This window comes from Uloborus diversus, chromosome 6 (genome assembly GCF_026930045.1).
Source record: "Uloborus diversus isolate 005 chromosome 6, Udiv.v.3.1, whole genome shotgun sequence".
NCBI lineage: Eukaryota > Metazoa > Arthropoda > Arachnida > Araneae > Uloboridae > Uloborus > Uloborus diversus.
In genome coordinates, this window is record NC_072736.1 from 81,287,347 (window position 1) to 81,314,832 (window position 27,486).

At 32.0% G+C, this 27,486-nt stretch overlaps 1 protein-coding gene across 1 annotated transcript; it reads right to left on the reverse strand.

The window, feature by feature from the left end:
• Positions 1-1,458: 1,458 nt before the first annotated feature.
• LOC129223999 (39S ribosomal protein L38, mitochondrial-like) lies at positions 1,459-27,131 on the reverse strand. The gene is made up of 8 exons (XM_054858392.1): positions 26,733-27,131; positions 26,502-26,651; positions 23,493-23,701; positions 15,478-15,596; positions 13,966-14,124; positions 8,679-8,815; positions 5,939-6,026; positions 1,459-2,433 (listed from the first exon to the last, which is right to left on the reverse strand). Exons 1-8 carry the CDS (start codon positions 26,953-26,955, stop codon positions 2,148-2,150), a joined length of 1,371 nt encoding a protein of 456 aa, XP_054714367.1. The 5' UTR covers positions 26,956-27,131; the 3' UTR covers positions 1,459-2,147.
• Between the last annotated feature and the right edge of the window lie 355 nt (positions 27,132-27,486).

Consider the following 27,486-nt stretch of genomic DNA (forward strand, 5'->3'; position numbering starts at 1 on the left):
ATTGCTTAATGTTTCGCACTTTGCAATAAAGCAATAAATCTCTATGAAAATTTAGGCAAAAGAAATGTTTCGTGTGTTAACAATGGCTCTCATCAAACAACTAAAAGTGCAGCAGCTTAGTATTAAAAATTGTAAAAAATATCGTCAGCAACAAAACAGAACAAATGGAACAAAATCGTTCTGTTGTTAAACGTTTATTTATCGTCTGCCAAGTATTGCTTGTGTTTACTCATTTGTTATTTTATATAACTGCATATTAGCAAGAGCTGATTTTGTTTTATTGTTTTTAGAACAGGAATATGAAGAATAAAAGAACACTTTTTTAAAAATGCCTGATGCCTGTAAAATTACAAAACGTTTTCATTGACTTTATTTGAAATAAAGTACGGTTATTTTCCCTAAATATTAGTTTTAAGTCTCTCTTGTGTTGAAGGACGCCCGAAGTTAAATTTTTGAGAGGCGGTAATTCCCAATTTTGCCGCATTATAAAATACGACCTGGCACGCATACCTACATGTAATGAGAAGCGACTAGGAATAATTTTTAAAAATGCAATATTGTCTCTAATTTGCCGAATAAAGGGAATTTTTAAGAGGTCACACAATGATCTCCCATAGTCGAGCTAAAAAAAGAAAAAAATGCGAAAACAGTTTTTGCATCTTGGTGCAAGTTTTGGCAGTGATTCATTTATGTTCCATTCTTTGAACAATGGTTATGGGCAGGTATAGAGCAGTAAATACATACTGTTGATTACCTGCACAATGTAGCGATAATATCCGTTATACTGCTAGTCACCACTGATTTAAAAAAAAGTTTTTATTTTTCGGTAATAAACATGTTTGCACCATAAAACTGAAGTAATGTAGGTTTCAAAAAAGCAAAACAAGATGAAAATGGAAAATTTTGTAGTTACTGCCGTTTACCCTCCTAAGGCAATTGTTTGCAGGGTATGGGCAAACAATTTCAAAGATGCAAAAAAATGAAGATCAAAAAATTTGCAGTAACTGCCATTTGCCTGCCGACGGGAGGAACTTTTCTTTCTGCCGTGGGTAGGTAAAGAGCAGCAAGTGCATTCTGCCAATTACCTGCAAAATGTAGCGATAAAAGCAGTTACTGCTAATTACCACTGATTAAAAAATGCTTTTTTTCTGCTGCAACCAAATTACCATAAAACTATAGTAATTTAGATTTCAAAAATGCAAAAAAAAAAAAAAAAAAATGAAAATCGAAAAATCTGCAGTTACTGCCGTTTATCAGCCCACGGTAGTATACCCTATGGGAACATCACTGTATATAAGATTAATAATACATTTAAAGTTGAATTTTTACTTTGAAAGGTTAAATCCAGGGTGCATCCTGATGATTCGAAATCATACAGCAATGCAGGGTTGGAAATGCTTTCCTGAAGCGGTGATATACACAGAAGCACCGTAAAGAAAAGAGATTGTAAGTGAAAAATCTTTTTAATATTACATGTAAAAAAGAACACAGTACATGGGTACAAGTAATTTTTCAAAGTTTTTGCCACTGGCTACAATGCAAACCTCACATCTTCCGGCGCAGGAAACTCCAAACCCTGCAAAATACTCCCAGCACATCTCTAATTTTTTTTATTTCTGTCTCAGCATTGCCTACGATTTCGAGTTATCAGGATGCTTCCTACCCTTCTTAGGAGTTCTGAAACATTTAACTGAGACACCCTGTATATTTGTCTTCATGTAACCCATAGAGATCTGCAGTAAAAATTAATTAAACTATAAACAGAACCCCTGCACTTACGAAGTGTACACAACAGGGCCATGGTGGCAAAATCAGTGAGGCCTTGGACTGATAACCAAACGGTCCCGGGTTCGATTCTAGTGGTGAAAGATTCTCCATGTTCATTAATGGTGACTGGGGCAAGTAAAATATCTCATGCTCACAAAGTCCTTGAAGTGAATCATAACTCTCAACGTGCTGGACCAGGAATTGCTTGGCTTCTGGTCTGAATCAAAATATAAGAGCCGATTTTAGGGCCCCATCCAAACTGGTTAAACCACATATAGTGGTAGGTAGCAGGGGCTCTGGAGTGTGAAGTATACACAATACAATTTCAGGAAGAAATTAAAAAGATTTTTTTCTTTACAATTTATTACATAACAAAATACTTAATATTTTTCTTTATAGGCCCTTGACAAAGGTTTTATTTTATCAGGGTAATGATTATCTTCTTGATGATATACAGAATGGGGCCTTAGACCTCGGTACTTTCCAATGCGCAGTCTTTCCATCAATATGTCGTCTGCCTGCCAAGAAAACCTGTAGTTATCTGGTTTATGCAAACAAGGGTACTTTGGCATAGGTGGCTCTTCTTTAAATGGCTCAATTGTTTTTAGTCGCTTGAGAAGCACTTCTTTCTCTATTTCTTTGGGATCTCGATACTGATCCAGATACCTAAAATAGGAAAATTATACACAAATTACAAGGCTTAGGAGATCAATTCTAACTAGTATGTTGTGGCCATCCCGAAACTCTTTCTGTATCTTTCTCATGAATTCTGATCCCTCCCCACTCTTGACAAGAAAGCAATATTCCCAGTAAAAATAAAATTACGCACTTAAATTTGATGATCGTCCCAATTTTTGAATTATTTCAAAAGCAAAGCAAAGAGAAAAAATTAAAAGTTACTTTAAAAGTCTTGCTTGAATTAATTACAAATATTTTATTTGTTAACAAATATAAGATGGCAACAGTTAAGCATTTTAAACCAGTGAGATAATGTTTCCAATCATTTCCCAACAATTACAATTACGCAAAATACGCAGAGGACAGTCTATTGCGATTTATCTTTCATATTGTTGCATTAATAAAACTATTTTTATTCTCAAAAAAAAAAAAAAAAAAATCAGCCATCTTTGGAGCGATTGGCCCCAAAATTGAACCAATGCCTGTTTACCCCCCCCCCCCCCCATATAGGTTCACATTTATTCTAAATTTCATCTAGAACGAAGCATTACTTCTTGAAATATAGCACTTTCAATGAAAACGAGAGAACGTTCGATTGTACCACCCTCTCTTCAGCTATTGACGTGAAAATAGAATCAGCTCTTGTACCTTCTAAGGACTACTTGTAGATAAATGAAACACTAATGTCACTACTAGAGTCACTTTATAGTGTGAAAGAATAGTTACACTTATCAAAATAGATGAGTTAGGAAATTCTCTCTAAATGATTTGATCCTGAATGTTTATCCTGAAACCAAGACTCTTTGTCAAAAAAATTGCACGTGGATGTGTGAGAGGACAATAGTTTTTGCCAGCGACGCCGTGAATCATGCACATGATTAGCTTCGCTCCCTGAATTCCTCAGTTCTCTTCATGCTACTAAAATTAAAGGCAATAGCCAAATAAATTCTATTGCACAACTTTAAACTGCATAATCTATGCAATGGAATTGGACCCCAATTAAAATTACTACGGAATAATATGATTGAGATTATTGTTCTTACAGCACAAGCAGCATATTAGTTGGCTCATTTTCCTTGCATCCCCATGGTCCAAGCGCAATAATTTATTCCAAATTAAGTGATCACAAATTCCAATGAAAATTCCTTATGCCATAAATCACCATCATCTAATCTAAAGTTCAAACTTACAACTATTTGTTATGTAGTACAATGTTACATACAGGAAGATTGTATCGATCACTGAGGATTACAGATTGGTCTCTCTTGATCAGGAAAAGAGGTAAGTAAATTTGTTTCAAATCTCATGAAAAATAAAAATGTTGCTTATTGTTAAATTTTACCCTTAAAAGTACCTGCATGATATTTATTTAAGATGGATAGTTTTTTTTAAAAACCGAACAAGGTCGGGCCGCTAGTATTAGATATAGAAGAAAGTAAAAGTGATGCTACAAGTTATTGCCCATGGTTTAAGCTTACACACAACTGCAAGCAGGGCGCCCCAACGGGAGGTTACAGAAGGTCACTGCATGACCTGTTGGAAAAGTTCCTTATCCGGCAAATTTTGTCTGACGATTCGGCAACTTTGGACACTGTTCTGCAGCATTACAATCTTTTTTTTTTTTTAATTTTAATGATGTTTCACGTCTTTTTTTTATTAGATATAGATCTGTATACAATGTGCATACTTGCATTTTACCATTCGGTAAAATTCGCAGTCTTATTTGGTACATTAAATATTTTTACACTTCCAAAAATTTTATGATTGGGGCGCTCTGCGCAAATGACACAGTAAGGAGCTCTTTGATATGCACTTAAAATTTTAAAATAATATAACAGCAATCAATAAATTCTGTGTTAAAAGGGAAATTTTGAAATAGGAGGCCAAACAGAAAAGTTATTATTCATAACTGCAGCGGCGCAGTGAAGGAGATACACCCCTGATATGGGTAGTTTTCAAAAGATGAGAACAAAAAGGTTAAATCTAAGTAATTTTAAGGATTTTCAAATTCGCCATCAATTTAGTTTCTGTTATATATTAATGTCTAGACCAAGAACAGAATCAACATAAAAAGACAGCAAGTATTTGTAAAAAATACTAATTAGCAAATTTTATCATTAGGCTGTAGGTCACAGATTATGAACATTGTTGTACTGTGGGTAACAGATTTGAACATTTTTACATTCTTATGGTATTCTATCCTTAATCTTATGAAAGTAGCAACTGTCTTCCTGTCAGTACTTAGCTCAGTAATTTGGTACTTTGTGTTTGAGTGGATATGATTGTGGTGATTTGGGGAAAGGATGGGGTTCAGGGACTCTCTTACAGCAATTTTTTTAAACTGAGAGTTCTGAAATCGCAATACCAGGCGATCTTCAAAAACATTAGACAGGGGTTGGGAGATCTCCCTGGAATTTTTTTAAATTCAAACCTTAAAAATGAAATAGTATGCTATATTTCATGACATTTGCACGTTGTTTTGCTTGCATTATGTATCAAAGAAATAGAGTTCAGGAACTTTTCTTCAACAACATTTCGAAATTGAAATTCCAAATGATGTTAGGGACAAAAAGCATTCGGGACTCTCCGTCATTTGTTTTTTGCCAATTGCAAATATTTTTATTAAATCAATAAAACAAATCTTTGGACAAAAAATGTTCAAATTTACAACAAAAATCAGTTTTTATTGGAACAGTCCACCTGAAATAGTGTGAACAAACCAGAAAAGAGAAAAGACAGTTAAGTTGGGCGGTCAGGGAAGGGTATTTGCGACTATTCCTCATCCTGTCTTCATTTGAAAAATAATTCTTTTTTAAGATAGCAGATGGTAAAATTAATAATAAAAAAAGCTGCTTCAATGAAGTAGATTTTTCCTTTTAATTCCCGTTTTAGTTTAGGCATAAAACTATAGAAAATACTAATCTTTTATAGAGACGAAAGGAAATTAAATTAAAATCTGCGAGAATAGCGAGCAACTTCATTCTACAATACAGTGATTTGGCAGTAACAGAGCGACCAAAAAGTTAAATGGCACCAGTTTAAAAGCCATGTCTCCAAAAGCGTGTGACAAACAAAGACAGCCCATGGCGAAAATTTGAGAGAATGCCTATGCGAATTTGTACTTATGGAAGAGTATAATGATCAATACATATTTTAAAACACCCAATTTTATTAATGTTTTTTAGTAAAAACTGAAGGGAAGTCATCGAATTTCTTTCCATGACGTCCTCTGTCTCGGAAATTTCGTCAAGACGAAAATCCCTCCTCAGATGGTACGTCTTGCATCCATGAACTACACAACTGCCAAAAGAGTGGCAAAATGAAAGGAGTAGATGAAATAGAGCATCCTATCTCATCTAGTGTCCCAAATTTACTGACTGATACAGGTCGGTAAATTTGGGACCTGAAAGTACAGGTATGAGGCTTTTACTATAGTACAATGATTCATTAAAATAATTATTATTGTAAATTCTAAAAGTTAAAAAATTCTTACTTATTAAATGGCTGTAAGTGAGGATAATGCACTTGTTTTGGAACATATTTTGGAGGGTGAATGTACTCAAAGACTGGTTCTCTCATATCTGTTAAAAAACAAAAACATTATAATACCAACAAAATTTTGGTGGAAAAAATATCAAATTTGCAGAGATATATATGACAAGAAAGATATGGAATCTATTCATCTATTACTTGATCACAATTTCACATTAATTTATGTCAAACATAAAATACATAAGAAGAAAGGACTTTTTTCAAGCATTGAAGTCTAAGGTGGCAAAAAAAATTTGAAGTAGACAGTGTATGATTGTTAGTTAATAAATTTAAAATTGAAATCATTTATTGAAACATTCATATTACTAAAAGCATAAATAATTCAAATGCATTGAAGTTAAAAGAATAATATTAAGTATTATTACAATTCAATACGAATTTTATCCATAGCAATCTATAAACAAGTCAACTTTGCATTGTACCAACATCCAATTTGCTATCTCCCTCTCGAGTTTACTTATGTTCTAAATTACTTCTAATATATTTCAAAACAAAATAAAATTCTTTAATAAAAATTAAATTAATTCTTTTTTGTCTCACATTGCTAGGCAATATAATTCAGTAATTTCAAACTACTTTTTTTAACATGAAAATTTTAAAATTAAGCAGTTTTTAAATACATATAACAATATGGAACTGTATTTTATCAAACTCTGAATTTGAACCATGAATCTCATCCATACCTTGCACAATTTGAAATTTCTCCATAATTCAAATCAAAAATATTTCGTTTATAACAAAATGGCACTTTTAATCCTACAAACTGTAGGAAATTACATTAAAAGGGAATTTTTACGTTGCATTTTAATTAAGATGTACTAATAATATAATCACATGGATGAATCAAGCAGTACATAACGGACAGCACACCCCCTCCCTCTCCAACATGATCTTTGTTATTAATACTGAAATTTGAAGCTATATTATTGGGAAAAATTATAGAAATTGGAAGTTTCTATTGGTTCGTTTTTGGAGTCAGAAAAGTGCTTATATTAAACCAACATCCCTGTGAAAAAGTAGAGAAAAGTGAGAAAAATATTTGAGTTTTTTCACACAGCCAAAGGCAAATCTAGAATCTGTTTTTGAACAAGTTAGCTATTGAAATCCGACTACATAAGAGTATCATTTAGGCAAATAAGAGGTCTGCGAGTCTTCCCCAATAAATTCTAAAACCTAAAGTCTAGAAAGCATTTTTCTGCCATCTTTGGATCCTTCAAGGATAGCCATGACATCCTTGATCCACCCGCTGAATCAGCTTTTGCAAAACACTCAAATTTTACTACTAAATATGTTCTTCGTTAGTCTTCAAACATACAAAAGCAATTTTCGTTGCATTCTTGCATTAAACAACATTGAATTTATAGATGCATGCAAGAAAATCAAAGGATACCATTTGAGTGCATTTTCAGTTCAGGGATGCAGGGTCAGAGAACAAAAAGGAGGAAATCCAAAAAAATTCGTAAAATCGCGGAAAAGGAATGAGGTTCAAAACTGCACCAAAATAGCCCCTAGAAGCCATAGTATTCAAAAATTCAACAAAAAAATGGCTAATTTACCAGTTTCAAAGCTAATACGAATAGTTTTCCATATTAATTATGTTTGAAATAATTGGGTAGTAATTATACATGGCACATATTGTTTGAAAGCAAAGTATTAATTTTTCAGGGTAAAAAAAAAAAAACTTGCAGCTGCCTCATGAAATTTCAATAATTTTAACAGTTCAGTTTGTAAAGCCTAGACTATTTGAGATTCACATAAATATTTTGCACGCTTTCATAAATACATAAAAAAAGTTCATTAAAATCCGAGACCGTGAGAGTCAAACCACATGTTTTTGATCGAATTTTGCATTTTTTCTTAAATAAATTTAAGAAATAAAAACATTATTGAAATAAATGATAGAATAAGTAGATACAAGATAGTATATGGTAAAAAATCTTCCCACATTAAAAATGATTGAAATATTTGCAGAATGCAAAAAGATTGAAACCTTAAATAAGGCAGGCAATTTTCGGCGAAGAACCTGTTTGACGTCGTTGACATGTTTCCGGAACAAATGTTTTTGCCAGCTATCGCAGAAGATGAAGATTCAAGGAGGAATATGAAAACATGGACCAAAAATTAGGGAAAATTGAAATCCTTTCAGATTTTTAAGAAAAATAGGATCGCTATGAGGCCTGAAAGAGACAAAAAAGGAGGAAAGGCTTCAAACGCCAACAGAGAAAACTGGAATTCCAGTTAAAGCTGGAAAAATCTCATCCTTCTCAGTGTCAGTTGCAGGAAAAGAAGCTAGTCATGGAAGCAATTTAATTATTTTGTGTTAGAAAGCAATTTTAGAGATTTTAAACATGTTTGGAAGTCTACACATGTTATAAATGTATGTGTAAATCCAGAACGGGAATATTGATTAGTTTGCTTTGCGGTTAGACAGCAGTTGCAAAGCTTTAAAAATAGTTTTTTTTAAATTAGACTTATATTTTAATTAGACTTTCTTATTGCAAACAACAGCTTTACATCAATTAAATAATCATGATTTCATCATTAATATCACTTCAAAACTTAAACCATGTTCATAACAAAACAGTGATGTAAAGTCAGATTTTCAAATTCACCAATAGTACTAATTTTCTCATATTAAAAATTATTTTGAGTTTTTAGATAAAGAAAGAAGTAAAACTTACTTAAAACATTGTGAAAAAAGTCTGTCAAGCTTTTGTCCCATGTGCACTGAAAAAATGCTAACCCAGCTGGAGTAATATGATCTTGATGTTCTTTGTAGAAGTCAAATGTTTTAAATGTTCTTTCTTTCAAACTAAGGCTAAAATTGAAAAACAATGTAACATAAATACAAACAAAAGCGCATGAAATAAAAATTTACTGCTCAGCCTTAGTAACAGTTCATAAACATATTTTTAAAAAAAGGAAAAAAAAAGAAGAACCATGTTAATATGATCTCTACATTCAATAAATGATGACAACAAATGATCCATACAAATAAAGGATGCTTTAGATTAAGGGTACTCACATACCTTTAATCTAAAAGATATCTTATTCAGAAAATTTTTTATGGCTCAAATTTTTTTTATACATTTTGCCATTCAATAAAGAACAATTACATTTTAATTTGAAGCAAGTGTTTGACAATTTTAATTTTTATTTAATTGCAACTCATCAGTTTAACACAGTACCAACATACTGAAACAAATTACAGGCTTGCATTGACACAAGGGAATCTGCCTCAAATGAAGAGATCCAAATAAAATAGACTATCATTTAATGACCAGGAACGAAAATACTTTGAAACAATGGGCATTTGATGCAAAATAACATGTTTCCCAGAAGTTATGATATCTCTGCCTTTCCCTTTCCTCCTCTTTTACTTATTTGTTCTTTTTTGCATACAATGACAAAAAAGAATGCAACATCTATTTCCCTTCTTTTAGTCAACGTTTCTGGATAATAAAATACCAGTTTGATACAAAAATCAAATTTGACTTTTTTTTAACCAGACATTAAAAATTGCCACAGTTTGGTGCAAAATTTTCCACCTTTGATAAGAGTCAGACACGCTTTGGCAGCATGGAAAGATCTGTGAAAACAACGAAAAAGCATCAACATGTCCTCGCAATTTTGTACAAAGCACCAGAAAATATATATGCTTTAGTAAATTATGGCTTTCAATTAGAGATATTACGGAAATGTTCCATCTTACCTAGGTATTGATGGGGGGGGGGGGGGATGTATTTAGTTTTGGTGTTTAGAGGGACTCCCTAAAAAGTTAAATTAAAAAAAAAATCCTTTGTGCAGAGAAGTAAATGGAATTCAACAACTTTAATGCACAAAATTAGCAGATTACTGCATATTAGCAGTAATGTGCTAATTGGCATTTAGCAGTAGGATTAGCAATTATGTTTTTAACCGACTTCAAAAAGGAGGCGGTTATCTGTTCATACCGTATGTATGTTTTTTTTTTTTTTTTGTTTGTTTGTCCACTCATAGCGTCTCACCTAGTGAACCGATTTTGATTATTCTTTTTTTAATGGATAGGGGATGGCTCAACTTAGGTCCCATTACTTTGTTTGATCATATTTGTTCTTTAGAAAAAAAGTTATGGGCAAAAAACAGTACATTTTATGCAATTTCCCTATTAAATGATATTGTAGCGAAGTTCGCACTTTTCATCCGTGGATAATGGTGGCTCAGTGGTAGAATTCTCGCCTCCCACACGAGCGACCCGGGTTCAAATCCGGACTAGGACAGAGTGAATTTTACTAAAACTTTGTTTCTACTGTTTCCTGTATTTTCTCGAATGTTCTATTAATTTCTGTATCTTTCCAACTCTGGAAAGTTCCAGCACTTTCTCAAGTTGTATATAAGGAGATGTAACGTTCATTCGTGGTTCTGAATAAAGATCTCGAGTTGAGACTAACGAGTATTCGCTTCATTTGGCTTTCACATTGTCTTCGCTATCTTCATCTACGCGACAATATGAAACTCATTGTTATAAAAGTTTGGTGCCATATAACATTAATAGTAATTGTAATGATAGTTTTGAATAAAGGCTTTTCTAAAGCAATACAGTGATTTAGAGCCGAACTTCTTACTAGGTAACTTCTTACTTTTACTGAAATATCTACATTTACACTAAAAAGAATGAAATAAAAAAATTTTGAAAAAAAAAATAGAACCGACTTCAAAATTGCTCTAAAAAGTGAAAAATAATTTTATTCTTTAAGCACCATCGATAATGCTTTTAAACATAATTTTTGAAGTTGGCGCAAAAACGATAGATAAAATCATTCACAGTCATAACTCAACTACAACTATAAATTTAACCAGGCCCAGTTTCTTCACTATCACATAAATTATGCATTGATGACAACATATTTGAATAACGATATAAATGTTTCGTTCGTAACTTTGGATGCTTTTCTGAAAAAAATATGAACGAAGCATGGTTACACTGGATTTTACGTTTTGTTTTTGAGCCAACTTCAAAAATTATGTTTAAAAGCATTATCGATGGTGCTTAAAGAATAAAATTATTTTTCACTTTTTAGAGCAATTTTGAAGTCGGTTCTATTTTTTTTTTTTTTTTTTTCAAAATTTTTTTTGTTGAATTCCATTTATCACTAAAAAGTCGTTTGAAACCAATTTCTTACATTTGCATTATTGTCAAAATAAAAAAAAAAGCAAATACTTGGGGAGCAGCCTCCCCCCCCCCCCTCTGCTCCAATTACACTGATTGCAAGGATAAAAAAAATAGCACTTTTTAACTGATTTTCATAAAATTGTAAAAGTTCAGGATGGAAACTTGAACTTCAGAACAAAATCAGGACAAACTCCTAAAATGGGGACTCCAAAATAAGGAAAGCAGAAATTACCTCTGTATTTTAGCTTATTAAGCTGTGTAAAGTATACCAACTCGGGAAATTATCAGAGAAAAGAGAAACCAAAATCCAGGGTTTATACTCATTTTTAAAAGTAAAAACTAAGGACTTTTTAAGGACTCTCAAAAAGTTTTAAGGACACATCGGAAATAATTAGATAACTGTAGGTACACCATTTCAAAATTTTCTAGTAGGGCAAAGTTTTTGATACATATTATATATATATGTTACCGTTAAAGTATGAAATCCGTTATTTTATAGAGTACCTAGTTATTTCATGGAATAATGGATCGTGTCCATTAAAGTGTAAAATTTTTTGTATTTCATGGTTCAATTAGTTATTTCATAGAATAACGATCTGCAACCCGTTAAATTGCAAAATAATCTACATCATATATCTTGCACGACAAATACATTTACCTTTCACCTCTACTGCATTTATGAACTATTCCAGGTCATAGGGAGAGAACTTGTTTAGCGTGTTGGCGCCAGTTCATTTCGGTTAATTGTTGCTTGCATGTACATTGCTGACTGCTGTTCCATTTATACCATTTATACGCTGCATAAATTAGATAACTTGCTTCTTTTTCATTTTAATTGTCTATCATTAGTTTTTTTTTTTTTACAGAGAACCTAGTTATTTCATTTTAGGTACATTATTTATTTTACACTTTAACTGTCTCTCATTAGTTAATTTATAGAATGCCTAGTTATTTCATAGAATAACTAGTTAAAGTGTCAAATTAATAACATATTACACACTTTAACGGACACGATCAGTTATTTCATGGAATAAAAAGGTATTCTATAAAATAACTGCATTATGTGCTTAAACGGTAACATATACACATACACAAATGCATAACATTGATTCTAAAAAGCAGGGATAGGCGCAATTGACTGTGATGCCCCATTATCAGTGAACTATATTTTAAAATTTCATACATCACAGGGATGAGAATGGTCACAGAGCGAAAAGGAGGAAATCCAAAAAATAATAAGAATAATTTTTTAAATCATGCAGAAAAAAGGATGAGATCTAAATAGCCCCTAGAGTTCATGACATTCCAAAATTCAACAAAAAAAATAGCCACTTTTACCACTAAAATTTACCACTTTCAAAAATAATACGATATTTTCCCCCTATTAATTATGTTTGAAAAAAATTGAGTATTAATACATGGTGCATATTTTTCTTAAAGCATAGTATATTTATTTCTTAAAAATTTCAGTTAAAAAAAAGTTCAAGAAAGATTGAAATAGATGAAAGATTGACAAGGCATGCAGTTTTCGGTGAAACACGTGTTTGACATCGTTGTCACGTTTCATAAACATACGTTTTTGCAGATATGGTGAAGGATGAAGATTTCAGTGCGGGAAAAAAGAAAAATAAGAAAATGGGGACCAAATTTAATACATAGTTTTCAAAAAATTAAGGACTTTTTAAGGGTTTTTTAGGGACCTTAATTTTGCTTGATGAAGTTAAGGTTTTCTTAAGGTTTTTTTAAAGGAAGTACAAACTCTGAAAAACACATGCTAAAAGATTACTGCCCAATTACACGCAATGCACTAAAATTGCTTAAGCTTTTTTCTACATGCATATGACATGCTGCACAGATCAATGGTACCCTCGGCTTGGGCCTTAGTAAGGTCCACAAGCTATGGCAGTGCCATCTATAAGGCCTAAAAGTATGATTTTTTTTTTTTTTTTTACAAACAAAAATCTCAATTAACTACAAAAAAAAAAATTTAAAAAAATAATAATAAATAAATAAATAAAAATTAATTTGAATTTTGACATCTTGAATTCAAATTATGTTTTTCGCAATCACGAGTGTGTATGTAGGCGTGTGTGTGGGGGTATGTGTGTTTGTCGGCAGGGGGGTATGTGTGAGTAGGCAGGTGTGTTTGTGTCTGTGTGCTGGCATAAGTGTGTGGGTAGCTGTGTGTATGAATGTGTGTGTGGGGGGGGTATGTGTATGTGCGTGTAGGCAAATGTGTTTGTGTCTGTGTGCAGGCATGAATGTGTGGGTTGTTGTGTGTATGTTTTTGTGTGTGTGTATGTGTGTGTGTGTGTGTTTGAGTGTGTGTATGTGTGCGTGTGTAGTTGTGTATGTATGCGCGTGTGTGTAGGACATGGATGCAACCTGGAGACGGCTTTCGCTATAGGAGCAGCATCGTGAGGAGCCGGTCGACGGTGATGGTGCGGAGGGTGGCGGTGGGAAAATAAAATGATAGGACATCAAAAACAGTCAAATGAAAGCAATAAGCAATCGGGATTGCTCAATAAATAAATAAATAATATAAAAATAAAATTATATATATATATATATATATATATATATATATATATATATATATATATATTAAAAACACACACACACACACAGGAAAATTGATACTTAAATGTTAAAGCAGGTAGAAAGAGGCGAAAAACAGGAGAATTTACAGGACTGGTACTGTGCACTGATTTAATGCAGTGATAATCAAAAACAGCGAGAAATGAGAAAGGGAGAATATTACAGGTTGTAAATAATAATAGCAAGAAAAATTTTCAAAATGAAATTGAATAACTTACCAAGGAGCTGCTTTCTTTATAGCTGTAAAATCAAGTTCTTTGTCTTGTTTGTACAGAACAAACACTAGCCTATGATATCCAGTACCCCTCATAGGAAAAGGCCTTAAGTAATCACAAATTGTATCTCCCATCTGTAAATCATTGCCTTTTATATTTCCCCTGAAATTGAAGGAAAAGCATCCATAAATTCTGTAATGAATTTCAACAGTATGAAACACTAATCTTTCCAGCAAATACAAAAATCACGAACATGTTTATCTTGCTGATATTAGGATTTGGTTAACAGATGATTTCTTAAGAGATATGTCAGGTTTGTTGACTATTTAGTCACAAAACAGCAGCCTTCAGTTTGTTTCAAGTTTACTCATAATAGTAAAAGATTTTTAGGTGAACCTATATCAAATGAAGAAAAAAAAACTGTTCTTCATGCTAAGTAGACTAAAATGAGAACACAGTGTTGATTTTTATACTCATCCTCTTTTTGCAGGGGAGAGTAGCTGACTGTGTTACACTTTTTGTCATTTTTTAAAATATTTTTTTGATATTGATCAATTTATTATCAAAAGTTTACTTTATTATTAAATAATTTTTCATTTTATATCTATCATTTCAAAAAGATATTTTGAGACCTTTAACTTTGTCTTAAGGTATACTCTGTACTACCAGCTGCTTGGTGGAGCACCTTGAGGACTTAAAAATCGACAGTGATACGTTCAATTAAATTAAAGTACATATGATACCTTGTTCTGGAAAATAAGGATGATTTGACATGTTTCGCAAGATTTTTGAAAATCGAATAAACTTTTTGATCCTCAAAATTTGAGATAAAGCATAAATATTTATTGTGGTATGGACCAGTGATGCCCCACCTTTTTTTTTTACCCGGGGGTCGTGCCTGATATTAAGATGAATCTAGTGACCATGTATAAAATTAAAATATATTAAAATCTTTTTTTATATAGATAAAAAAGCAGAAAATGAAAGAAAATTACAAACCAAGAACTGTTGTTACCTTTCTACATGTTTATTTTATTGATGAGAAGTTACCATCTGTTTTTTAGAAACAAATTTCTAATTATTTGGCTTCAAATTTGCAACAATCAATCATAATATTAAATAAAGACTTTTGAAAAGTTTCAGAAAATATTTTTTGATTTGTAGTCACTCATTAAATGAACAAACTGCATACATAATACATGATAACATATAGTGTAAGAAAAACATTATCAAGTTGGGATTAGCTGCAGCATTAAGTATGCATCAAAATATTTTATTACTTCAAAATGATATATAAGTGAAGGAGGCATCAAATAAAATTCATGCCCAGTGTTCTAAAGGCTCATGGTTGAGTCCTGTACCTACTTAACTTCAGTTTTATGCACTGCAGCTTCCTTAGAAGCAAACAGCAACAATTTTCACTTCAAAGACTAATCTTTTCCAAAATGTACTTAATGTTCAATGCAAAGGTAAACATCTACAAAATGAGTCAAAATGGTTTTTAATAATACTTACACAAACCAGTGAAGATACTCAGCATTTGTATCCAATAAATGTCCATCAAGATTTGTTAAAACAAGTGTCCATAAGCTATCTGGCTCACTGGGAAAGGAGACATTTGGGGCATCTTTAGCCTAATAAAATTACATTAAATGAAAATACAATGTAAGAAAATTGTAACATAAGAGTTTTTCTGAATTTTAACTACTTTAGGGTCATACCATGGTGACTGACATTACAATTTGACTATATTTTTAACTTTCAAATTCAGATCTGCTTAGAAATTAAATTTTATTTCTTCTGAAATTAATCTAAACTATCATTGTTATTTTACATCAATGCTACACACTTGTTTTGAGACTTGAGAAATTTTTTTTTATATATGAAATAAAAGGGAATTAAAAAAAAATGACTGTGTAACATCAGTCACGTTTTCTTATTCCTTTTTATTTTACACAAAGACAAAATATACAAACACAAAACTACAAAACAAAAATACAAAAACAAAAATAATAAAAAAAATCCTCAAGTCTAAACACAAGTGTGTGGACATTAATGTACCATATCATGATATTTTAGATCAATTTCAGAAGAAATAAAATTTAATTTCTAGACAGTACTGTAATTCAAAAGTTAAAAATGTAATCGAATTGTAATGTCAGTCACTGTGGAATAATCCATAAGGTAATTAGGCACTTTTCCGCTACAGGTTCATTGTAACTTGGCTTGGAAACTTGTTTACCCTCTACGTTAGCAAATAGAGAAACATTATGTTTGAGTTGTCGCCATACTTGCTCCTCTTTTTCTAATTCTTCATGTTAATGAAATTGTTTATGTTTATTTATGACTCCTTATATTTATTTAGATTATCATTTTTCACATTGATGGAGCATTTTAAGTTAATTTGGCAACTTATTTTAATGGAATTGGTTATATTATTCAATAGTTTTTTTTATTTGGCAGATAATTTTACGTTTAATGGCTATATATAATGATTTATCGGATTTGTTAAAAATCTTAATAGAATTTTTAGTCTTGCTTAAAGGCTCATTCTATTTGAAAGTCCATTAGAAAGACAAAATAATATAGTTTTGCCGAGTAAATATAGTTTATATTGAACTTTGACCAATTATGACAACAGTAAATAAAATAAAAAGTCCTCAAGATGAAATGAAATACAATCAAATGAGCTCTTGTGCTTGAATATTGAAGTAAAAATTGAAAAAATTATGATTGAAGTAAAAAAACCAATGTACACAAAGTACTAAGAAAATGCAGCAAAAAGTATTCTCCCAGGACTTTCCGGCCGTGTGTTGAGCATTTTTGCACTGACCAAGAGGTTCCATTGTAGCTTTGAAATATGCTGTATTTTCTTGACAGTTTGTGCTTTACTTAGGTTGGTGTGTTCTGTTGTTGGCAGGTAAGGGGAAGTAACTGAAATTTTTTCATTTTTTTGCATTTTTGTCAGCTATTGTACATTATCTTTATTGTACAAGCTTGCTTACTTGGTTCCTGATGGGAAAAAAAGGGCAAAAAAAAAAAAAAAAAAAACATCTAATTCCTACATTTTTCTATTGTCACTATTGAATCCAAAATGTGTTTCTTCAAATATTTCGAAAATTTATTTCTGCAGATACTGCGCTTTACCTGCCAACGGCAGAATTCAGTTCAATTGGTTCCTAAGATTCAAAATGCACTACGTACATATAGCGGAAAAGTACAAATGCAGTTATTTCAGATAAAACCAATCTACAATTAGAGCATAAAACAAATATGTGTGAAAATGAATGAACAACAAAAAGAGAGAGAACATAATTATGAAGGTGAATCAGAATAAATTACAAAAAAAGAAGTCAAACTAGATAAATATGGATTAAATATCGCTGTTTCCACTATTAAGTGCAAATTCTGAAAATTGCTAATTTGCAAACATTCAAGAATCAAGTAGAGGTTTTAAATTCTAATCATCGTATATGGGTCATTCTCCAGAAAATGTAACTTTTGAACGCAAATATTTTTCAATTTCGAAACCTTTTGTTTTTGTTTTTTTTTTATTCTTACATGAAAGTGTTATCCACTAGAAGCAACCATAAAAAATGGCCCAGCTAAGTTCCAATTATTTTACTCATAACTAAAAAAAATTAAAAAATGCCTTGTTTACGGAAATAAAGAAAAGGAAACAAAATTTTAATGTTTAAAAATCGAGGCCGATTTAATATCAAAGAAGTAATTTTGTAAATTGTGCAAACAATGAGCTACTTTAATGATTAGCGGGAATCTAATATTAAGAAATCTTAATTAAAGTATGGTGTACAAGGGCATATATAAGGGAGGGGCTGAGGGGGCCGGGGCTCCCTCCAAAATCTGGAACTTTTTTGCTAAAGGTAGTTAGTTATTTTTGGTTTTAGTTGTTCACAAAGAATTTCCAAAGTTTTAGCTAAGAAAAAAAAAGAGGAAATAATTATGATAGTGATAGTAAAAATTACAAAAAAAAAGATCAGAGATTTCCGAACTGGGTGCCGCAGAAGGAGGTGAGGTGTGCCGCGAAAGGACGATAGTAACAATAATATATATATAAAACCAGACTATAGATTGCTGTGAGAAAATTCTAATTCTTTAAAAGGTGCCGTGCGAATCATTAAAGTTTGGGAACCTTGCGTTAGCTGGGCTGGTACTAGAGGCAATGGTGTTCAAAAGAGGTCAGGGGATCTGTACCCCTTACTCAAGAAAAGAACGTGTCTTGGGAAAGCCAGGTTATTTCAACAAAAAGAAAAGCAAATTATGTTGGGAAAAAGATCTCAAAAAGAAATCTTTAAATTTTTTTTTTTTTTTTTAAACAGATGCAGCTTATTGCTTAGCAAATTAAGTTCCCCTCTCTCTCCCCCCCCCCCTCTTTTTTTCCCTTCCTAGTCTGTCGGAAAAGAAGGGTTTTCGAAATGTTTCTCTCTTTAACTCGCGTCCTCTGCAAGACATTTAAAATAATTTTCAGCTGTTCGTTAGAGTAAAGATAGAAATTGACGTCCTAAAGACGCATTTATTTAGGCATTTTTCAGACATCAATTTCAAAATATTTCCGGAGGAGGGTCCCCGAACCAACACCCCTTCACTAAGGTTATTACAAAAAATAATCTGAAATTGTGCCTTTAAGATTTCAATTTTGAAAAGTTTCGGAGGAAGATCCCTGAAACCGCTCCTTTCATCTAAACGTCTCCAAAGATGACCTGAAATTGAATTTTACCTTTCAGAGGAGGATTCTTGAATTCTACTTTCCAAAGATGCCTAATGTTAGGGAAAAAGTTTGAATTGCTTTTGAAAATAACCTTAAAATAAAAATAATTAAAAGTTACTGACTATTTATCAGGTTATTTCGTCCAATCCCTCATATTTCTTTCACCTCCCCCCTTCGCCACATTTTTAATTTATTTTTTCTTTTTCCTAGTTGGCCTAAAAATAGGAAAGTCTTCAAAATGCTACACTTTGCAAGCCCCCTCTACCCACTAAAACCATTAAAGAGCTTCTCAAACCTCGTTTTCAGAGCTTCAGTGTCAAAAAATTTTCAGGGGACACTACCAAACGCCTTGCCTTCTGAAAGCATCGAAAGTCGTTCAAGATTGTTTTTATGGAGCTTCAATTTCGAAAAATGGCCGAACTCCTATAACGTTACCAAATATGGTCCACAGTCGCAGTTTTAAGACTTCAATGACGAAAATATTTCGGACGGAGGGTCCGACTGCTCCCGTATGCTATCTGAAAGCGAAAAAAAACTAGTTTCGAAAAATTTAAGGTGGCGTGCGTGTAAATCCCTTCGTCTAGTATCACTGAATATCTCTTTAAAACTTCGTTTTTTAGGACTTAAATTTCAAAATAGTTTTTGGGGAGAGCCCCAGACCCGCCCTGCCCGTAACATCAATGAAGTTGTTCCGAAACTGTGTTTCTAGAACTTCAATTTTGAAAAGTGGAGTGGAAGGGTGATGGATTTCGATCTATTTTAAATAAAAATCAATTGAGGGCAACTTCAAAAAGTCCCATTCTTTTTATTACACTAACGTCAAAAAATATGGCCTATTATGGCGTTTTAAAGATTTCAATTTAGATAATTTCCGCAGAAGGCCCCCCCCCCCTGGATTTTTCCTCCCCGTAGCATTACCAAAAATAGTCTACAACTGCGTTCTTAGGACTATAATTCAAAAAAAAAAAAATTCCCGGGGGAGAACCCCCGGACCTCCCTCTACCCCCCCAAACTATTTTTTGGTTGCGCCAATGGGTGACAGTATGAACGTATGAAGTCCTTGTCTCACCTCGAAAAAAAGATCAGGGCACTGTTGCTCCCGCCCTTCAAAAAAATTTAAATTACAAAAAAGTGGGAGGGGGGAGCTAATCTTGGTTATATGGGCCCCCTCCAAAATAAAAACATATATACGCCACTGATGGTGTAAGTAGTAGAAGTGTGGTAAAGTAGTAGACGGGACGCTTCAGGTGACACACTGAAGGCTCTCCGTCTACTACTAGTAAAAGATGTCGGATAAACTTTCTTCGCGTTGACAACACTTCAGATGGTGGCAGAAATGGATTTTTGCAAAAAGATGCCGGATAAACTTTTTTCACATTGGCAACACCTCAGATGGAAAGAGTTTTCGCGCAGCAATGAAATTTTGTTTCAAATTTTAAAAATATTGGGATGTTTAATGAATTTTGCAGTATATGACCAGTACCTGTGTTGCCCTGGATTAGTAGTTATCCTCTTAATTCAAATGTGTATTAAAAATAGTATTTAGTAAACCTCAGAATATACTGGCAGTTTATAATTGTAGTAGAATGCCTAAGAGTGATATATTTCCCCTCCATCATTTATTTTCACATCACAAATAATGACATTGATAAGGTCTGTCACGGAGGTGAGGAATTTTCCATTAATATAGGCCTAATGGATACATTTTTCAGAGAAATATGTTTTTTCTTCGTTCCTACAATGTGCACATGTTAAGCATATGAAAACATGTTCACTTCGTTTTTTGCATTAATTTACATCCCTGAAATTCAAGTTCACGGAGGTGAGAAGTCATGGAAAAGAAAATTTGATGCCATTACTGCCACATGTTAATGAGGAATGCATTTTGTGTTAAGGTAACGGAGGTGAGAGTTTTTTGTGTGACATCACTACTTATCCTGAAAAAACAAACTAAAACACAATATTAAAGAATTAAATGCACTTAAACAATTAGTATTTGAGACACTTGTGAAAGGAATAACAAATAAATAAATATATACTTCCAATTAAACAAGTTATTATGAAGCAACATAAACAGTCACACAAGGTGCGGGACATGCCACGGAGGTGAGAAATCGCATATTGTGAACCGAAAATATACTAAAATAAAAATTATTAAAAAATTGTTGCCAGGTTTAAATAGATATATTTTTGGTGAAATTAAAAACTATTGTTAAGTGAATTGTTCCTTAAAGTTTTTTCTGTAAAAGGTGTGTGACAGAAAAGTTACACTTTTTGAAGAATGAACCATATACAATAGCAGAAATCACTGATCAAGTAACGCTCTGACATCACCAACAATGAAAGCAAAATTGAGATAAAATGGATATACTTCCGTCAATCTCCTTAGTATGATACCATAGGTTATAAATGATTAGCATGTAAGGTAATCATTTCACTGCTGGAGCATCTAAAATTCAGTAATTCCGTTTTTAAAAAATAGTATCCCTGAAAACGAATAGATGCATCCATTTCTGCTTGTAAACCAGATGTTAGCCTTTCTATCTCTTTGGTGGTCAGACTGAATGAATAGATTCCTAGTCCGCATTAAGCCATAACAACTTAATTTTGTAAAAAACGAAAAACCTTTACATATATTGACCAGTTTTATAAGAGAGTGAGTCCCAACCTTTGTATGCAGTAATGAACGCTTTTACGCTCTCCAGGAACGTAGTAAAAATGACTTACATTATTTGGGTTTTGAGGTACCAGGGGTCTGTCCAGGATTTTTCACAAGGTCCGTTTTTTGTGAAAAATCAAATAATTTTGCGAAAAATCAAATACTTTTGTGAAAAGTCAAAAAATGCAAATTTTTTTTTTTTTTTTTTTGCAAAAACGAAAGTTTAGACTCTTGAGATGGTGGAAACTGCATCATTGACACTTAAAGTTGAGTGTTTTCCCTCTTTTCTGTTGAGAATATCATTCTTTAGTGCTTTTCTAGTATTTGGGGGGGGGGGGGGGAGGTATCGCTCACTGGGAGATGGGCACCCCTCAAGTATCAATATTTATCTACCATTCTACATCATGTTAAATTGTACTAGAAATGTTATTTGTATAGTATTTAAAACAACTGTAAGAAAAAAAAATCAGTCAGGGGTTCAGCATTTAAATTTTTAACCCAAGACATTTTAAGAGCACAGAGTTTCGTTTAAAACTTATAAATTCAGTGATTTTTACAAAAATAAAAAAATATTTTATTTGTTTACTTCTTAACTAAGCGTACTAAACATCGAAAATGCGAGAAATCAGATTCCCATAGCGGATGCAAAGAGATTGCAATCCTCAAAGTGAAGGCATCAAAAGTATAAAAACGGCTTGTAAAATAAATATTTTGGATAAAATTATTTTAGAATTGCATTTTAGAGCCCTATGATAAACATATCATTAATATCTGGACACAGTTAGAGCAAAAATAATAATAATAATAAATAAATAAAATGAAAAAAAAAAAAACCCCATCGATTCAGCATTTTAATTATTGACTCATAAAAGAAAATGGAATTCCCCTTTAAAAACCTGAAATAAGCTTTGTTACAAAAATAAAGAACCCTTTTTCATTTATTTGCATCCTAATAAAGCGAAGTTATCTTAAAAAAAGAATGAAATATGATTCTCATATCGGATGTAAAAAGATTTCGTTTATCAAAATGTAGGCATCTATAGAAAAAAAACGGTAAATAAAAGAGTTTATTTTAAGTTGATTATCCTTTTCAGCATCGAAAAATCAAACCCATATAACTTTCTCCCAAAATAACAGTTTAACATCGCACCGCCAGACGCTAAGTGGCGATAAACAGTTAAACATCACACTGCTAGACGCTGACGCTAAGTGGTGATTAGTTTGAATTTGGTAACTCTATCTGAAGCGATCACATCCCCCCCCCCCCGTACTACCCTTTGCAGTTCTAAGTTCATTTCCCTGTATATTATTGATTATTAAATCATGAGTGGGGAGAAAAGTGCTTACTACACCTATTCAGAGAAAGTTGACGCTTTTTCAAAGAAGTTTACAACAACACTGCTGCATAAAACAAACAAGCAAAATTATAAACCAAACTGACTTTCAGCTGTTCATTTCTTTCAAAGAAACCAACAACAAGCATTATATTTATTTGGCCGTAGTAATTATTTATGGCTTGCAGGAGCATCACAAGAGTGCCGATTTTTTTTTCTTTTGCGAAATTAGCTGATTTTGTATAAGTTGATTCCTCTAATTTAACTTTAAAAAGGGTTTCAACCATTATCATTTTTATACAGGAAATATGCTGTATTATTTTAATCTGAGATTTGCTCTTTCAATAAACAATTTGTGAAAGATCCGTCTTTGTTTATCAGAATTTTGTGAAGGGTCCGTTTTGGTTGATCGGGATTTTGTGAAAGGTCCGTTTTGGTTGATTGGATTTTTGTGAAAGGTCCGTTTTGGTTAATCGGATTTTTGTGAAGGGTCCGTTAACGGACACAAATTTGCTCTGGCCAGACCCCTGGGTACAGATATTTATTTGAACACGTTCAATTTGAAGGCTAATCTCTCTGATAAACAGACAATTTGCCACTATCATATCATGACAAGTTATTTTCTAGTTAAAAATAAATCCCATTTTTAGTAGAACAGTTTAAAAAATGAACATTTTATAAAATTTAACATTTGCACTGATTTGTTTCCATGCACACAATTACTCACTCAAAAAATTCAATTTCAATGTTAAAAAAATTAAAATATTCAAACAAAATGTATAGCAATGTTAAGAGAAAAACAATTTACCTCAAATGATTCCATGATGTTTCCCATACACACTGGACTAATAGTTTCTTCATCAAAATTAAAGGAAACATCTAAAGGCACACATGGTGTAAAATACCCATGATCAAATAAATGATGAAATATTCCATAATGATTAGCAACACTTTTAAGATGAGAAAATCCTTCTTTTCTCTTCCAGTCATTTTCTACTTGTGAGATGTTAATTTTCACTGAAAAACAAAAAACATTTTAATAAAAAATCTTGTTTAAATAGTAAACTTTTTTTTAATTCCATTATTTTTATTTTCATTTATACTTCCCATTCAATTTGAACTATTTTGTTAATCACACTGGTAGAGAGCATCAAGAAAAATCATCAGTTAGTAGGATCTTTTTAATTAGCACTTAATAAGAATTTCTTTTTCCAATGTGATACCTCATATCACAGAATAGTTTGCTTTATTATATGGTATGGGATCCCAAATCTGGAATGCTTCTGGCCACAACTTTTCTGGATTTTGGAATTTTAGATTCTGTCTCCAAAAATAGTGAAAACTCTCCTGGTTTTGCTAATGTTCGCGCTAAATTTATTTTATTTTTTGATCAATCTGAATAAAAGTACATTATGTTTAAAAAAAAAAAAGTCTAAAATAATTTGAAGCCGCGTTGCTCCACAGATGTTGTTTTTTTATTATTATGCAGTGTGCCAATCAATACAATAAAAAAATCATATATTTTCCTAAAAATAATTTTGTACTTTTGTTCAATAGGCTTTGTTTTGCATACTTGTGAGAAGAAAAAAAGAATTAGTAGGAGTAACACTTGCTGAATGTTATCATTTTTGAACTTTTAAAACTGGAAAAAAATTTCTTTTTGCCAAAAATTAAAAAATTGTTTAAAAATTTTTTTAGGGAAAAGTTTTAGAATTTGGGTTTTAAACTGTACAAAACAGCACTACACAATTTTACGACAAGTAAAAAGCACTAAAAAATGTGCTTGAAGTACCACGTACTACTTTAGAACCTGCTACAGTGAAACCTGTGTAAGTTGACCACTTGCGGTGCACTACTTTAATGGTCAACTTAAACAGATGTTCAACTTATAGAGGTTGAATTACAGTACCCGCCACTAATAAAATCACTGGATTATAAAATCAGCCGCTTTATAAAATCAAATCTGGAAGAACAGAATCATTACTATATCAAAATAAGTTAGAATTATCCTTTAATAAAATCATCCCCGCCGTTTTATAAAATCAAACTTTTGGAGAGCATATGCTAATTCTTCTCTGAATAGAACCAGGATTTTATTTTTTCTTTCAATATTTAAAACAGTGCAGCACTAATAAAATAACAAATTGACATAAACAAAAACGAAAAAAAAAAGGTGAAGGTTGTACGTTTTTTTTCTTGGGGAGTTGAATGAAAAAAAAAAAAAAAAAAGAAGAAGAATGAAGCAGCCACAAGAGAACTGTTTCAGAGCCATATATTTAGTTGGTGCTGCCTGTTTCCACTTCGCAGATCTGTTTCGACTTGCAGCCTGACTACTGAGTTTCAATCCGTTCGTGCACATTCAGCTATCTACAGGGGTTGACAGTTCATTTTTTCAATTAAGTTAAAATTGTTAGCTAGCAAGTCGTGATGACTTGAGTGTGAAAGATTAATCCGAAATTTTGAATAAGTATGACAAGTTTCCTAAATGTAGTTAGTGTGATGCTGCAATTAAATTAGGGATTTCTCAATCTTTACTTTCAAATTCTCTTACTCAAACAACAATAAGTCAATATTTTAAGACCCTTGTGAAATTTCAAAAATTTGCCTTATGTAAGTTAAAATATGAACTGTATTTTGCAACTGAACTAAAATAATACAATACAACTGGACGAAAAATAAAATACAACTAATCGTAATTTATTTCTTTTTCAGAGTATTTATACTTGAAAACCTTATATTTTTTTTCAGTGCATGAGTGCCGGTTTATAAAATCAGCCGCTTTATAAAATCAAATGTCCTCAGAACGAATGTGATTTTAATAAGCGGCGGGCACTGTATATGATATAGATCTAACTCTGTTCTTGAAAATAGCGGTCAACTTTACAGGTTTTACTGCATTATGAAAAGGTTAAACATTATAGCTCAATCCACAACTGCTTAACCATAAAAAGATTAACATATTTATAGATAAAATACCAATAATAATGAAAAATGCATGGATAAGAATTGTTTTCAATGAGTTCATTATGCACCTATCTACTACTGATGACATGGTTGTAAGTTTTTTTCTTCCTTTTTTACATTTACACATAAAAACATTAGATCCTATAATTGTACCAGGTCAACAAGCTAACATTAAACTGGCTACAGATGGAAATAAAGACCACAGAGTTATTTTTCAAGCTATGTTAAAAAGGATTTATCTTCACAAAGCTTAATTTTCCCTAGGCCATCATAATTGAAAAATTTAAGCCTCACAAAATATTTAAATGTTTCATGTATAACCAACATTTAGTTCTATTTATGTTAACTACCGGAAATCAAGATACAGATACTTTCTTATAATTAATACAAGATATAAATTAATAAATGTGGAAAGGTAGATAAATATAGGGATAGATGGACACATAGAGACATATACAGAGATAGATAGGTATGAAGATGTACAAATAGCTTATTTATTGGAAGAATTTTTATACCAGCGAGAATTTTACTAAAGCAACGGCGAAAAGGGCAACCTTTGCATAACAAGGAGAATCGTATAAAACATGAAATGTACAAAAAAACAAACATCTAGCTGCCAAAGGTAGCTAGTAATGTGTATATAAGCAAATATGTAGAACAAAATATTTTTCCTAATAAAAAAACTACTCTTAGGAAAAACAATTTACAGCTAATGATTTGAAATCATAAAATGCACTTTCAAACATATATATTAAAGTTCTCAAGTCTAATTTCGAAAAAAATAATGCTGACTGCTGAATACTCTAAAGGTAACAATGCAATTCAAAACAAGATAGTAATGAGAGGTGTTTACATATTTCGCCTTCTTTTAACAAACGAACTTTACTATCCGCCACATTCTTGTGCCAGCTTAAACGATCCTTAAGAGACACTTTTTGTTTTGTTGCAGAAGGAAACCCAATATCAACTTTTGCACCTAACACTGGATCCGGAGCATTCATTTCTGGGGAAAAAACATAAGAAATAAACACTCATGTATATTTAACAGCATTCTTTATGAAAAATAAACTAAAGCAATAAATACCGGCTAATCGTTCTGCTAATGTTGGAATTTCTTCCAGCGGTTTTAGAACATTTTTCCGATAATCTTCTTTACGTTGCAAATATTCATTAGTGGGCATGACCCTTCGATAATATCCCTGGAATCTAGACTCTTTATATCGCTTAAAAGTTAGAAAAATTTCATTAATGCGTTGTTTTGTTGTTGCTGATTTAACAGTTTTTCCAGCTGCGTAAACGGCAGACATACTGCTTGAAAACTTAAATCAAAATGCTTTCGGAGTTCCTTTCACTTTATACCTCAGTTTTTTATGTTGAAAACGTTCTTATTGTGATTTTGTAACAGGAGAAGTTCAAATGAATTCATGCACTTTTTCTTGTTTACACATTTTAACACGTTCGGTTAGGGACCGAAAGATTCTGAACGTTCGGTTAGAGACCGAAAGATTCTGAAAGCGTCAGGGTGAAATAGTGCAAGTGCAATATCTTCGCTTTTCTGTATGATTTTCTTATCGTTTATGCTGCCATCTAGTGGATAAATGTACGAGTATCGTTAAAAAATTAATATAAAAATAAGGTTGCAAAGCCCTATTAATAGAAGTTCTTCTTTCTTTTTTTTAGTATTCATTTGTTCTTTATAATTAGCAAAAATATAAATATTCAAATAATTAAAATGGCTAATAATTTTATTTACGGTGGAAAAAAATGAAAAAAATACTTTTTCATTTACGTGAATGATTATTTAAATTGGATAGTGCAATCTTATAAAAGAGAAGAAG

Bases quoted from the DNA above. Each gene is read 5' to 3' on its own strand.
- LOC129223999 (XM_054858392.1), bottom strand. From the start codon at position 26,955: ATGTCTGCCGTTTACGCAGCTGGAAAAACTGTTAAATCAGCAACAACA. The intron at 23,702-26,501 runs GTAAACACCTCT...TTTGTTTTTCAG, and splicing joins GTTAAAAGAAGGCGAAATAT to TGAAAATTAACATCTCACAA. The intron at 15,597-23,492 runs GTAAATTGTTTT...TAATTTTATTAG, and splicing joins ACATCATGGAATCATTTGAG to GCTAAAGATGCCCCAAATGT.